The sequence below is a fragment of the Dreissena polymorpha genome, chromosome 8 (assembly GCF_020536995.1).
Source record: "Dreissena polymorpha isolate Duluth1 chromosome 8, UMN_Dpol_1.0, whole genome shotgun sequence".
In the NCBI taxonomy this organism is placed as follows: Eukaryota; Metazoa; Mollusca; class Bivalvia; order Myida; family Dreissenidae; genus Dreissena; species Dreissena polymorpha.
In genome coordinates, this window is record NC_068362.1 from 61,202,465 (window position 1) to 61,219,076 (window position 16,612).

At 37.2% G+C, this 16,612-nt stretch overlaps 2 protein-coding genes across 4 annotated transcripts in view; one reads left to right on the forward strand and one right to left on the reverse strand.

The window, feature by feature from the left end:
• Positions 1-16,612, reverse strand: part of LOC127843123 (retinol dehydrogenase 11-like) — a 53,994-nt gene that overhangs the window by 28,379 nt on the left and 9,003 nt on the right. The gene's annotated exons all lie outside the window — the stretch shown is intronic.
• LOC127843121 (protein neuralized-like) overlaps positions 1-16,612 on the forward strand; it is a 110,873-nt gene that overhangs the window by 6,930 nt on the left and 87,331 nt on the right. For 2 of the 3 annotated variants that reach the window (XR_008032101.1, XM_052372952.1), the window contains exon 1: positions 3,740-4,547. The exons of the other annotated variant lie outside the window; for it this stretch is intronic. Coding sequence is in view for 1 of the 2 variants with exons in the window: in XM_052372952.1 (XP_052228912.1) it covers positions 4,379-4,547 (169 nt within the window). In the remaining variant the exon portion in view is untranslated. Of the gene's footprint in view, positions 1-3,739; positions 4,548-16,612 lie in introns of those variants that run through there. 3 annotated transcript variants of the gene reach the window in all.

A 16,612-nucleotide genomic window follows, 5' to 3' on the forward strand; every position in this document is an offset into this window, starting at 1 on the left:
CTGCCATGTTACTTATGTCTATCTTGTTGCATACTTTAAGCAAACTGTAAATGTTTGAGTCGTAAGCAGATGCTAATGAAGTTTAAGTTCATCAGTTCGTGTAGTTCAAAGATTTCTTTGATTCTTGAAGCAATGTACAATCCCACCCTCTTTTGTTTGGTCTTATTTCACACCCTCCCGAGACAAGACAAGGCAACCATCAATTTGTATAATCAAGAATCTGTTTACAAATAGACACAGTGTGTTTTTTTTAGGGTTGGCAAAATTATTCGAATATTCGAATATTCGATTGAATGGTCAGCATTCGAATAATAAAAATAATATTCGCATATTCGCATTTTTTTTTTCAAACGTAATTTCACCAATATTTAATGACCTGCGAACCGCTTACTAAAAAGCAACCGAAATCACCCGGGAGTAACATGTCTGACGTGAAGTTCTTCGTGTCAAACTGATAACGCGGCCCGTATCAGTGTTGATTGCGCAATGCAATATACACGCTCTAAGAAAGTCCCCGACTGTTGTTTGCCAATAGGGTGCAAATTAACGGTTTCAATTGACTGGCGAATAATAATTAAGTTTTGTGATCACAATATGTACAGCCAATGTGTGAATTACTCAAATCGCGCAATACAATATACTTACGATAAGAAAGGGCCCGAACTGTTGTTTGTCAATTAGGTACCAATTTAGGGCTTCAATTTACTGGCGAATAATAATTTAGTTTTTGTGATCACAGTTTGAACAGACATTTAAATATGTGAATTACTCAAAAGTAACAGATGATAGAAATTAAACAATCATCGAGGAATCATAATTCAAATCTGAAAATGCCACCAGCCCTTTCTGCAGTATGGAATACTTTACATGGTCTGTGGATAAGAAGACCGCAACGTGTAATGTGTGTAAACTTAGTTTTACATGTGCGCGGTCTGCTACAAATCTGTGGAATCATAAAAAAAAAAAATTCTATGACACGATGTTTTTCATTCTATTTGTGCCCGATCACAGTATCGGTCATAGCATTAGTCGACAGCGATACAATTATTGGATAGCAACGTTAATAAACAGCCTCGTATTTAGCAAACGGATAAAACTTACAAACCAAAGGAAATTAACACATAACAAGGTAAAATCAATCCAGCCGTTTTATGCGAATATTCGATTGAATGAATTTGCGAACATTCGAATATCGATATTGGTATTCGATGCCATCCCTAGTTTTTTTCACCATTTTGCGAATGGGGCCGGGTCCCTTTGAATTGGGAAAATTTGCAGCGTTTTGACCAAATTGGGAAATTAGTGTTGTTGCTAAAAAAAATTCAAATTGAGAATAGAAGTGTTTCTCATTATTATTTCTAATAGGGTTGAACTGATATGGCTGTACAGGAGATGAACAAAATGTTGAAATCTATTAAAAAAATTATTTTTTTAAATCTTCAATTGGGAATGTTTAGGTCCCATTTGGAAAAAAATCTACTTTTTTCAATTGGGACTGGCGTCGAATACCAGACCCAATTTTTAACGCAAAAAAAACCCCTGAGACATATAATAACATGATTTATAGTGGTAGTTTTGGCATTTATTCAGGTACAGTACATTGCTTCTTACATTCATAAGTTATGTTTTACAAACATTCCCTGCATATTTTTCAAAGCTTTCACATAATTGCCCAAATACTATTTGTAGCACAACATAAAACACAAAGAATGTTAAAATATATCTTGACCTGAAAGGCCATGTCACTGTGCCCAGTTTTTATGGGCACAAACAACACTGACATAACAGTAGTTAAGTTGTACATGCACTGTTTCTATTACAAGACCTGCACTAATTTATGAAAACTGGATATCTGGATTTCCTGGGCTTTTAATTTTTTAAAGTTAAAAAAAAACTCAACAAACAACACACAAGCACACACACCAACACGCACACACACACGCACACACACGCACTCAAAACACATACAACATTTAAACTTTTAAAATAATCAATGTTAGCATATTTTCCCCTAGTGTTCATGAAATAACACCCCTGGATACACTTTTGTTCATGTTGCAAACATATAATTATGTAATCTATTCCCTCTTGGGAGTAATATTTCCCAGTGAAAAAGAGAAATAAAGAACAGAGCCTAATTAGTTCCACAGAGATACTGAGGTTGTAGTGGTGTGTACAGAGTAGCTCCAGTCTTCAAGGACTGGTTTTTCTTGCTTGCCTGCCCTAGATATGCCCAGATTACTTTATCCCCCCCCCCTCAATTTTCTTTGCAGTTCTTTTTGAAGTACTGTACAGCATATGTATTTTGTGCAGATATAAAGTCCACACAGTCTCATCAGGACGACAATTTCCTGTTATATGGTTTTTTTTCCCGTTTTAACAAGTTCTCTTCTAAAGGTAAAATACAGTCAATGCAGAAAGTGTTGTCCCTGATTGGCCTGGGTCTACTGCACAGGCTAATCGGGTACACCATTAGGCACATGCATTAAGCCCTGTTTTCCCATAATAAGGCTCAATTTATAATACACTTATCTTGTTTGGAATAATTTTATGGCAGATGTGTTTTTGTAAGAGCCTGTTTTCTGCATTGGCTGGTCTAAACATTATGACAATGATTTTATTTTGTTAACCAGGTTTTCCGAAGGAAAAAAATGGTTATTAGATTGGCGAATGCGGGCGGGCTGGCTGGCTGGCGGGCTGGCGGAATAAGCTTGTCCGGGCCATAACTATGTCGTTCATTGTCAGATTTTAAAATCATTTGGCACATTTGTTCACCATCATTGGACGGTGTGTCGCGCGAATTAATTACGTCGATATCTCCAAGGTCAAGGTCACACTTTGAGTTCAAAGGTCAAAAATGGCCATAAATGAGCTTGTCCGAGCCATAACTATGTCGTTCATCGTCAGATTTTAAAATCATTTGGCACATTTGTTCACCATCATTGGACGGTGTGTCGCGCGAAATAATTACATCGATATCTCCAAGGTCAAGGTCACACTTTGAGTTCAAAGGTCAAAAATGGCCATAAATGAGCTTGTCCTGGCCATAACTATGTCATTCATTGTGAGATTTTAAAATCATTTGGCACATTTGTTCACCATCATGGGACGGTGTGTCCCACGAAAGAATCACGTCAATATCTCCAATGTCAAGGTCGCCACGACTAAAAATAGATTTAAAAAAAAAAAAAAAACTTACAAAGGGGGTTAATTTTTTTTGGTCATTTCAAAAGTTCAGTTTGAGTTTTCTCCCTTTATCAGATTTTTTTTTCACAATGAAAACCTGGTTTTGTGACAATTTTGTCCCTTGTTTGGCTTTTTCTGCAAGAAAGTCTATTTTGTGAGTGGGAATGCACAGTCAATACATATAATGCTTTGTTCTTATATAACATCACATTATTTCATTTTTATTTTTTTACTGCTTCCTGAACAAGATGCACAATGGGCTTTTAAAAGTCTGAATAACATAAAGGCCATGAGAAATAAGAAGTGTTTTTAATTTAAGTACACACATTTTAAGCATTTTTAGCTCTTTAACTTACAAAAAATTGTACTGGGCATTATAATAATATATTGTTTATGGTTTCAAAACAGCCGTAAACTTATTAATGAAAGCTGGAATTGAAAAAAAAACTTCTCACAAAAAGTTACAATGTTTACAGTACCTCCAAATATCCAGGTAAAAGAACACAAGCAAGCATGCTTGTCTGTCTTATAATTTTCAGCATTAGACAGAGATCATGTGTTCAAAAAGTCTACTGATAGCAGACCATTAGGGAGAGATCATATGAGTATCTGAGTGTGAAATCGTGATGAAATGTTATTTTGACTAAAGCTTTCGTTTCATGAGTTTGGACCAAACCTTTGTGTTTGATGAGCTTGGATCAATCTTTGTGTTTGATGAGCTTGGATAGAATCTTTGTGTTTGATGAGCTTTTGATTGAAGCCTTATGTTTGATGAGCTTGGGATTGAAGCCTTGTGTTTGATGAGCTTGGACCAAAGCTTTGTGTTTGATGAGCTTGGACAGAAGCTCTGTGTTTGATGAGCTTGGACAGAAGCTGTGTGTTTGATGAGCTTGGACAGAAGCTTTGTGTTTGATGAGCTTGGACAGAAGCTTTGTGCTTCATGAGCTTGAACTGAAGCTCTGTGCTTCATGAGCTTGAACTGAAGCTCTGTGCTTCATGAGCTTGGACAGAAGCTCTGTGCTTCATGAGCTTGGACAGAAGCTCTGTGCTTCATGAGCTTGAACTGAAGCTCTGTGCTTCATGAGCTTGGACTGAAGCTTTGTGTTTGATAAGTTTGGACAGAAACTCTGTACTTCATGAGCTTGGACTGAAGCTTTGTGCTTCATGAGCTTGGACAGAAGCTCTGTGCTTCATGAGCTTGGTAATGGGAATATACGGCCTGGAGAGTGTTGTGTGCGATAGAATGACCTACTCGAAACGTCGTAACTCCTGCCCGCCCCAGGCGTTCAGTTTTGTCAGCGGTCCCGAGTGGCAGAGCCTTGTGGCGCAGCACAGTCGTCTCCGCCACCGCAACAGCAACCGTGAGTTTTGAGTTCAAGACTTGTCCAGTGTTTGTTGCTCTTAAATAATGTGGTTTATAAGATAATGTTTGTTGTGTTTTGTCTGTTTGGATTTGGCGCTGATTTAAAATGAGTAATTCAGTCATACTATCATGGTCAACTAACATCCTCATTATAAATCTATGTTAGCAGGTAACCATTATACACTGCATCAAGATATCCTAGTAACTTGAACTGAACTGAAAAACTTCTTATCAAATGTGGTTGATTGTGCATTGAAAATGTTTTCTCATAAGTTGTTGTAGTTGTGTTACACATATTGTATTTTTGTTCATATTGGAATCTGTATTGAATTTGAGCAAATGATAATAACCCTTTCAGTGCTGGAACCGAATTTTGAAGGCTTTTGCAAACAGTTTGGATCCAGATGAGACGCCACAAAACGTGGCGTCTCATCAGGATCCAAACTGTTTGCTATTCTGATAGTATTCTTTGAAAAAAATCGAAAAAAATGCTAATTTTAAAAATTCAGCAGACGACATTTTAGCAGACAACAAATTTCTCAGCATGCAAAGGGAAAATGAGCTGCACTCTGGGAAAAAGGGGTTCAATGCATGTGCAAGAAGTGTGGAATATTTTGTTTTAAGTAAGTCTCTTCAAAACAGAATCCAGTATATGCTGAACGTGTCACCCATGATTAGCCTGTGCAGACTGCGTATTTGGGACAACATTTTCTGCACATGAATTAACCCTTTGCATGCTGGGAAATTTTTTGTCTGCTAAAATGTCGTCTGAATAGCAAACAGTTTGGATACACCAGTAAGAGCATTTGAGTTTCACATTATTACCAGCTAACCCAGCGTTTTTTGAGCATTTGAAATGTGGAAGGTATGATGTTGGTCTTATCAAGAATATGTAAATCAAACTTGAGGATGAAGGTTTATTAAAGGTAGGCAGAGTCATTATTTAATAGTCAGAATGGTAAACACACCGATTCATACAATTTTGTGAATCAAGCACACTGCAACCAGTTCAGTAGACCTTATGTGAATTTAATAACTTCCTACAGATTCCCATATTTGTGGTAGAAGTTCATTTTACCATGTTTAATTATGGGCTGTTTTCTGTATCTATTTCGGGAGTTGCAATGTACACTCCATGAATGCAAACAATCTTTATTCAATTAATTGATAGTGTAGACACTACATTAATGCGAAAAATCTTTATTCAATTAAGAGATAGTGTAGTGGGATTATTTATTCAGTACTACATCTCTTGTTGGTTTCTTGGTGCATACCGGTACCTTGCTGTGTTCATTCTTGAAGTATACACGCCACCTATGTACTTTGCTGCCAAGTATTCTGTATCCAAGAATACCCCATTTATTCTGTATGTGATCGTTATTTGTTTTTGTTAGTTGTTTTTTTCATCCAATCACTACCCCGCAACACAACATTTAGGTCAAAATATGTCTGTTAACACTTAATTTGTTAACCTAAAAAAATAATAGATTTTTTACCTGGATTATTATGTGCACACATGAATCTGGGGCAACACTTTAGGCACATGGATTAAGCCAGGTTTTCTTAGAGTCCACTTCATAGGTAATAATTTTTATAGCTGCAGTAATTTTCATAACAATTATGCACAATTGCGAAAAAGAAACTTAAATTCAAAAGACATGAATATTTTTTGGATACTGAAACTTTTATACCGTAATTTTTTTAACAGAGATAAAAAATGTTAATGTCCTGTTAACTGGAGTTTAACAGAGATAAAAAATGTTAATGTCTTGTTAGCTTGAGTTTCATTTATGACATAAAGAACACATTTATTGCATTCCTCAGACAATATATATGAGTCTCGCTCTTTGAAAACGGGTCGTGATGCATGTGCGTAGTGTTGTCAAAGATTATCGTGAGCAGTCCACGCAGGCTAATCAGGAACCACACTTTCTGATTTGATGGCATTTTTCATTCAAAGAAAGTCTCTTCACACAAATTCTGATTGTGACTCTTGGTGTTCTCAAAATGACACTTTAACTAAACTCTTAGATTCTACAAAAATTAAAATAAATCATGCAAAAATTTGCAGCAAACCACGACTCTAGATGAGACGGATACGAAACGGGACCGTATCGGCAAAAAGCTTGTCGATACTTTGTTACGTGACCATTAGCTATCGATTAGCTTACATTGAAGCGCCGAGGTTATACATTTTGATGTACCCACTAACGTCTTTTTTTAAATTTTACTTTCATTTCTCGGCCGATTTTGACAAATTTTATATCATTAGAAAGCCTACGTTACATAGTTGTCAGATATATAAATATATATAAAGTTTTTCTTCTGATTTGGGCAGCCCGGCGAGTTATAACTTTAACTTTTGCAAATATCACGCCGTTTTAGAATCTAGATTTACGGTTGACTTTATACCGATTGGTAGCGTTAATATTTGGAGTTCAGTTGTAAAAATTACACCGTGCTTAGGAGAATAGAATTCTGTATACGATAGAAACAAAAATGGTTATAAAAATGAAAGTAATTAAGGAATGAAAGCGTACGAAAGTATCGCACGGTCCTTACGCAGAGAACTGATGCTACGGTCTAGGCGATTATGCTTTTGTTTAGGTACTGGCCATTTAATTTCCTTTGTCAATAGACTCATGAGTATTATATTTTTAACCAGGTTTTTTAACCAGGTTTTCCGAAGGAAAAAACTGGTTATTAGATTGGCGAATGCGGGCGGGCTGGCTGGCTGGCGGGCTGGCGGGCGGGCGGAACAAGCTTGTCCGGGCAATAACTATGTCGTTCATTGTCAGATTTTAAAATCATTTGGCACATTTGTTCACCATCATTGGACGGTGTGTGGCGCGAAATAATTACGTCGATATCTCCAAGGTCAAGGTCACACTTTGAGTTCAAAGGTCAAAAATGGCCATAAATGAGCTTTTCCTGGCCATAACTATGTCATTCATTGTGAGATTTTAAAATCATTTGGCACATTTGTTCACCATCATGGGACGGTGTGTCGCACGAAAGAATCACGTCAATATCTCCAATGTCAAGGTCACCAGGACTAAAAATAGATTTTTTTTTAAAACAAACAAAGGGGGTTAATTTTGTTTGTTCATTTCAAAAGTTCAGTTTGAGTTTTCTCCCTTTATCAGATTTTTTTTCACAATGAAAACCTGGTTTTGTGACAATTTTGTCCCTTGTTATGGAATATATTGAAATATTTTGTTCACAAAACATATCAATAAAGCTAATTATAAATGAAGCTTAATAAATTAAATATTTCAGCTCTTGTTTATTTATGACGAGACAGCGTATATAGCGGACCCTCTTGATATTTTTCAGCCGGGATTTTCAAGAATCTTTAAATAATTTTAATTTATTGATAATTTAAGGTAAATAACATTTCATATAATTATACATAATAACCTCTTTGAAAATAATCAACAAACGATGAATGTTTTGACACCCATTTTATTTGAAGAATGCAAAGCGGTAAAATATCAAGAGGGTCCGCTATGTACAGTACAGGCAACGTGTACTTTGACAAACGCCACTCGTTGCAGTGTTCATTTTACGGTGTTCGCTTACCAAACGACCCCCGCGATGGGTGTTCAGATAAAATATTCGCGGGGGCCGTTTTCCATAAGTTGGACACCGCGAATCACCGCGGACCTATAATATCTACCGCAGTGTTCATCGTGTTCGCTAGAAATAAAATAATTGAACATTAACTTAGGTCGGTACCAATTTGCAGAAAGAATCTACCGTGCGTTTGAATGTTATAGGTGTCATTTGGTGTCTAAAAAATTAACAATGATTACGAACAATCACAATCGATTACCGCATACATGCAAAAATTCCCGTCTCTGTCCATTACCCGATAATCCCGAGATTTCCGATTTCATGCAAATTCTGGTCAATGTTGACGATAAAAGTGTAATAGAAATCCAAAAATCACAAACATTCGCCATATCTCTAAACTATCAAATGAATTTCTGCATATGTTTCTATTTAAAGATTTGATGAAATAAGCGCCCAATCAGAACAGGTGTATTATAACATTCGTAAATCACCTGACGCCAAGTGTGCGCGTTCTGTAGAGTTCATGTTCTGTTACAAATTGTAGCCACAAATAAATACATGTATATATGCCCATGATATTTTCATTTTCTTTGTTCTGAACCATAAAAAGCGCGCGAAAATTGGCGTGGGTGTATTTATTTTTGACACAAAATCTTCGTAGCGCAGACAACATTGGGATCTTTAAATTTTAATTTAAAGTTTTGTAATGATATCTTCTCAAGTACCAGGGTAGCTCGCGAATGATTTGGAATTGACATTTCATCTGAATAAAATAAAAATCAAACACGCTGTAACACGCTATATTTAGATTTCATGCAACATGTACAAGTCATTTTCTGGAAATCGGGAAAAATGAAACCCAATTTTGTGAAAACAAAAAGGGCAATTGCATTGATTAATACCATAAATGTTAATCGTATTGATCATCTCAACACTTAGTTTTAGTTTCCGACTTAACGTACTGCCCGAGTTTAAGTACACATAAAAAATGTGCACATAATATCTACATGTACATGAAGTATATGATTTTATTTTGTACATGTACATTTAAAACGTGTGAATGACCCTCGCAGACAGGTGTTTACAGTGGCTGCGCAGCATCGCGGTGATCACGGGTGTTCCCGTTAACGATAGCGTGCAATCGCCGCAATTTCGGGTGTTCGCTGAACACCGCGGTCAGTAGCGTGTCCGCCCCCCGCGAAATGTCACCCATCGGGAAAATTGAACACCGCGGACACGTGTTTTTGTCAAAGTACACATTGCCTGTACTGTATGCTGTCTCATCATAAAATAAACACCCTGTCTGTGTTATAAACAAGAGCTGTAATCGTTAATTGCTTAAAGGGGCCTTTTCACAGACTTTGGCATGTATTGAAGTTTGTCATTAAATGCTTTATATTGATAAATGTTAACAATTGGGTCTAAAAATCTCCAGTAAAAAAAAAGGAATACAATTAAAGAATTTTTAAAAAGTAAGCCTTGACGGGGCTCGAACCACTGACCCCTGAAGCCATGGAGCAAAAGTATACGGCTCTATCCACTAGACCATCCGCTCTCATACTTTAACAAACATATTTTTTACTTTATATATATAATCCTTGTAGTGTCAAATAATACAACGACAACGACAGAATTCTCCAAATTATTCAATCGTTTCGCATTGCAACGCTTAATAATTTTCAGGTTTTTAAATCGTCAAAAGATGCACATAATGGATATTTTAGAGCATGGTAAATGTTCAGTATTCCTGTTTCCTCTCAAATATCATAACTTCAAGGAAAATTTGCGATTCTGAAATATTTTGTTTCAAGTTTGTCAATTTACCAAACCGTGAAAAGGTCCCTTAAAGCTTAAATACTAATTAGCTAAATTGATATGTTTCTAGAACAAAACATTTCAATTTATTCCATAATTTTTTTTTAATAATCATGTCAAAGAAAATTAAATTGCCGGTATCTAAACAAAAGCATAAGCGCCAAGACCGTAGCATCAGTTCGGTGCGTTTAGACCCCGCACTACTTTCTTCTGTCTTTATTCCTTACTTACATGTACTTTCATTTTTAAACAATTTTTTTTATATCATATACAGAATTCTATTCTCCTTAGCAAGATGTAATTTTTATGTCCCCCACTATAGTAGTGGGGGACATATTGTTTTTGCCCTGTCTGTTGGTCTGTTGGTCTGTCTGTTGGTCTGTCTGTTTGCGCCAACTTTAACATTTTGCAATAACTTTTGCTATATTGAAGATAGCAACTTCATATTTGGCATGCATGTGTATCTCATGAAGCTGCACATTTTGAGTGGTGAAAGGTCAAGGTCAAGGTCATCCTTCAAGGTCAGAGGTCAAATATATGTGGCCAAAATTGCTCATTTTATGAATACTTTTGCAATATTGAAGATAGCAACTTGATATTTGGCATGCATGTGTATCTCATGGAGCTGCACATTTTGAGTGGTGAAAGGTCAAGGTCAAGGTCATCCTTTAAGGTCAGAGGTCAATTATATGTGGCCGAAATCGCTCATTTTATGAATACTTTTGCAATATTGAAGATAGCAACTTGATATTTGGCATGCATGTGCATCTCATGGAGCTGCACATTTTGAGTGGTGACAGGTCAAGGTCAAGGTCATCCTTCAAGGTCAGAGGTCAAATATATGTGGCCCAAGTCGCTTATTTTATGAATTCTTTTGCAATATTGAAGATAGCAACTTGATATTTGGCATGCATGTGTATCTCATGGAGCTGCACATTTTGAGTGGTTAAAGGTCAAGGTCAAGGTCATCCTTCACAAGGTCAAGGTCATCCTACAATGTCAAACATCATATAGGGGGACATTGTGTTTCACAAACACATCTTGTTAAAACTGAACTCCAAATATAAACGCTACAAATCGGCATAAAGTATGAACATGTCAACCTAGATTATAAAACTCCAAACGTTCGGAGCGTTAGGATCGCGCGCTACTTTCGTACAAATTCATTCCTTATTTACTTTCATTTTTAAACCCTTTTTGTTTCAATTGTATACAGAATTTTATATTGTCCTAAGCATGATGTAGTTTTAAAAACTGAACTCCAAATATAAATGCTACAAATCTGTATAAAGTACCACCATGTTTAACGTAAATATAGATTCTAAAATGGTATATTTGCAAAAGTTAAAGTTATTACTCGCCGGTGTAGCGGTCCATTTTTCCCCCGGCCAGTTTTTCCCCGGGGAAAATTTGGCCTAGGCCATTTTTTCCCCCCTTGGCCAAATTTTCCCCCCCTACTTAAAGAATTAATTGCAACATGACTCTCGGCCATTTTTTCTCCACTTGGCAAATCTTTCCCCCTTTCCCTTATTAAGAATTTATTGCAAAATGACTTCAATTTTTTCTTCCCTGGGCCAATTTTTCCCCCCTACTAAAAGAATTAATTGCAACATGACTCTTGGCCATTTTTTCTCCCCTCGGCCACTTTCCCCCCCCCCCCCCCCCCCCTACATAAGAATTTATTTCACATGACTCTCAGCTGTTTTTTCCCCCTCGCCCAATTTTCGCCCCACCTTCATTATTGATTTTTTAACATGATCTCGACTGTCAGCCATTTTTCTCCCCCCCCTTGAGCAATTCGCCCCCTCTGTACAGATGTGCTTGATAGAATAATACAAGTATCAAGTTAATAAAAGGGCAATCAAGGTCAAATGTCAAATCGGGTTAAAAATATGCTCCAGACAAAGGAGTGGTGGTCGTGACAGACAGACAGACAGACAGACAGAAGAGTGATCCCTATATGTTGCAGCTTCTTTGAATTGATATCCTCCGCCAAAATGCTTCTGGACACAAAAGTGTTATATTTGACACTCAAAAAAGCCTTATTTCAAGATACAAAGGGACATAACTCCGTTATAAACAGATGATGTACAATGCCATTTGGCTAGCATCATCCCCTTATCCATATATACTCATACCAAGTTTCAATGAAATCCGCCAAAGCACTTCCAAGATATGGCTCCGGACGGACGGAAAGACGGACAACGCACAAACAATATCCCTCCGCCTATCGCGGGAGATAATAAAAGATAAGGGGGCGGAGGCAATTTTAGCAACTCTCAATCAAATTCTGTTGTTAAAACTACTTTTACATGGTAGGGGGGGGGGAAAAAAATGGCCAGGGGGGAAATACTGGCCGAAAAGTGAAGAATAAATGTAAAAGATAAGTAAAATAAAAGATAGTAGTGTGTAGGCAGTTTTTGCAACTCTCAATCAAATTCTATTGTTAAAACTTACAAGGTAGGGGGGGGGGGGGAAACTGGCCAGGGGGGAAAAACTGGCTGAAATGTGTAGACAGAAAGATATATTAAATAAAAATTAAGGGGGGAAGAATTTGACTAGGGGGGGAAGAATTGGCCTCGGCAACTTTTTCCCCGGGGAAAAATTGGCCAGGGGGGAAGAAATGGCCTGTTACACCGGGCTGCCCGAATCAGAAGAAATACTTCATATATTTTTATATATCTGAAAACTACGAAACGTAGGCTTTCTAATGATTTATAATTTGTCAAAATCGGCCAAGAAATAAAAGTAAAATAGAAAAAAGACGCTAGTGGGTACATAAAAATGTATAACCTCGGCGCTTCGATGTACGCTAATCGATAGCTACTGGTCACGTGACAAAGTATCAACAAGGTTAAACGTGCGGGGGTAAAACATAAATGTTTATTTCTCGTGTTTAACTCGCTATAAATCCATTAATAACAACGGAAATATACTTAAAGTTATATTTTGTTGAAAGAGGAATTAATAAGCAACAAGATAACGTATAAACCAATAAAATCAGATTATTAGTTTTAGCATAAAATTGAATTTACTACAGTAAGGGTCAAATACTCGATTCAACTCCTGTCAATATACGCTCCGTGAGCAAACAGACATACTTGCAACAATAACAACGTTTGCATAATTGAAAACAGTGGATGGAATGTTAACAAAGACATCAAAATATTTATTCCAGGGACTGAAGACAGCAAGCTTTGTTGAATCCCAATTGGTCAAATCCTTCTGACAGACTGGGATTGTCTAATTGGTCTCTGCTATTTCTGTTATCATCAGCTCTGGGTTGGGGCTAATTAGGTGATGGCTATCTTTGTTATCATCATCCATGTTCAATCCTCTCAGCGGTATGTAACTGTAAGCAAGAACAAGTTTAGTACAGCTTATCTTAATGTCCACAGTTGACCCCATGTTAAGAAATAGATTTCCACCATGGATAAACTCAAAGAACGAAATGCATAATGGTGTAATGCTTCTTCTTCCTCTTCCCATTAATTGCAGGCTCCTCTGGAGCATTGATGCAATGTGACTATTCAATGAGTCTTGGGCTTGGGTTGAACCAGTACTTGGTGTCTTAGGGGGGAGATCTAAAGAACAAAGAAGGGATTGATCCTGTGACCTCCTGATTGCTAGGTGGACACCATATCCACAACACCATGGCAGTCTTAATCCAAAGTTGCCCCTTAAGGTATATTGTACATGTAGGTCATAAAAACATAACCAGGGAAATCTATATAAATATTTAATCTGCATATTTCGGAAAATACAAAAGTACTAAATTAAGTAACCTTCGTGAAGAGTATGAAAATATTGTTATTATTAAACATCCCAGTCATTATCAACTCTCAGAATGTGCGCATTATGAACTGAATGCCTCAAATAAAATTCCAGTTTTGCCCTCCTGCTGTGGTTATTTTTCTGTTTTGCCATGGTTTATGGTATCACTATGTGGAGGTATTACATACGACCTTCTGCACTGATATATCTTGTGAAGCTTCACTGGAATTCTCTGATGTTTGCTGATAATTTTTGTTTTTTAAAGTGCTATTTCTACTCAATCCCAGAAACACTGGGTTCAATTGGTTGTGTTCCATTCTATGTTAGGTGACTGGTTCACTTAGTATCGGTCCATTTCAACCTAGGCTACTGGTTCACCGTGTAATGGTCAATTTCAACCAAGGCTACTCGTTCACCGGGGTAATGATCCTTTTCAACCTAGGCTACTGGTTCACAGGCGTAATGGTCCTTTTCAACCAAAAAAACTGGTTCACTGTGTAATGGTCCATTTCAACTAAGGCTTCTGGTTCACCGTGTTATGATCCATTTTAACTAAGGCTTCTGGTTCACTGTGTAATTGTCAATTTCAACTAAGGCTTCTGGTTCACTGTGTAATGGTCCATTTCAACTAAGGCTTCTGGTTCACTGTGTAATGGTCCATTTCAACTAAGGCTTCTGGTTCACTGTGTAATGGTCCATTTCAACCAAGGCTACTGGTTAACTGGGGTAATGTTGTTTTTTTTCAACCTAGGCAACTGGTTCACTGGTGTAATGGGTCTTTTCAACCAAGGCTACTGGTGCACTGTGAAATGTTTCAACTAAGGCTTTTGGTTCACTGTTTAATGGTCCATTTCAACTAAGGCTTCTCATTCACTGTGTAATGATCCATTTCAACTAATGCTTCTGGTTCACTGTGTAATGGTCCATTTCAACTAAGGCTTCTGGTTAACTGTGTAATGGTCCATTTCGACCAAGGTTACTGGTTAACTGGGGTAATATTTTTTCAACCTAGGCAACTGGTTCACTGGCATAATGGGTCTTATTAACCAAGGCTACTGGTTAACTGGGGTAATGGTCCTTTTCAACCAAGGCTACTGGTTCACCAGGGTAATGGTCCTTTTCAACCAAGACTACTGGTTCACCAGGGTAATGGTCTTTTTCAACCAAGGCTACTAGGTCACCAGGGTAATGGCCTTTACAACCAAGGCTTCTGGTTTGCCAGGGTAATGGTCCTTTTCAACCAAGGCTTCTGGTTCACCAGGGTAATGGTCCTTTTCGACCAAGGCTACTGGTTCATGGGGGTAATGGTTCTTTACAACCAAGGCTACTCGTTTACTGGGGTAATGGTCCTTTTCAACCAAGGCTACTCATTTACTGGGGTTATGGTCCTTTTCAACCAAGGCTACTGGTTCACCAGGGTAATGGTCCTTTTCAACCAAGGCTACTGGTTCACTGGGGTAATGGTCCTTTTGAACCAAGGCTACTCAGGTTCACCAAGGTAATTGTCCTTTTCAACTAAGACTACTGGTTCACCAGGTTAATGTTCCTTTTCAACCAAGGCTACTGGTTCACCAGGGTAATGGTCCTTTTCAACCAAGGCTACTGGTTCACCAGGTTAATGTTCCTTTTAGACCAAGGCTTAACTTGTCCATCAGGGTAATGGTCCAGTTTTAACATAGGCTACTGGTTCATCGATGTAATGATCCTTTTTGACCAAGGCTACTTGTTTACTGAGTATTCGTCCAACTAAGGTGACTAGTTTTGGTCTTATTATTGAGGTCACTGATTACTGATATTATAAAATTGTTTGTCAATAGGTATTAGGGTGCACATAGATACATAATTATAATTAAACTAGACATTCATGATTATTGTGATGTGTTTTAAATAGGGATGGCAACGAATACCGATATTGGTATTCGGATATTCGGTCATCCTTCCGAACGAATATTCGGATATTCGGTCAACATGTTAGAAAAAAATCAACTATGTTTACCTTACCATTACTCCATGAATTCTACTTTCGTTTTTACCGGAAGTGACTAAATATTGACACAGCATTGCCGTCGCTTATTGTTAAAATTGAATGACGAAAACTGTTTTTAAACTTTTAATATTGTAAATCAACAATAGAACGAGAAACATAATATTTACATGACGACAAAACAATTACATAACAAAACAGTTAGATCTATAAATAATTTAAGCTAAACTTAAAGATAGTATTTACATAGCGAACACGTGCTTTAATATTGTACATCAACAATAGAACGAGAAACATAATATTAACATGACGTCAAAATAATTACATGACAAAACAGTTAGATCTATAAATAATTTGAACTGAACTTAAACGTATTATTTACATAGCGAACACATGCAAACAAAACATCGTTGCCACATTTAAAAGTCACTCGGATCGGCGTCACTGGGCACATGAACATTGTTCTTATTTAAAAACACGATTGCGTCGACCAGATCACTGGCGAGTCTATTTCTTAGTTGATTGATGAGCAATCCAGTGGTTGAGAATATGCGCTCAGATGGCATAGAAGTTGCAGGTACATATAGAACACTCCTAGCAACATACGCGACTTTCGGAAATTCGCTCTCGTGACGTTTCCACCAGTCAAGAGGTTTAGCGGTTGGCTCCATTTTCACAAGCAAATATCTCTGAAGTTCGTCAGAATTCTCTTGCTCGGTTAGAGGTTGAGTAAATTATTTTCTAAAAGCTTTTTTGATTGGACAACGTGATTATAACCATACGATCTTTTTTGTTTTTCACACCAAGTCGGCACTTCCTTTACTTATTTAATCTTTTATCATGTTAAATGTAATTCGAGTTATTAGATCAAGACGGGTCGGTGTTTTAATTGCCATACGGTCTTATTTGTTTTT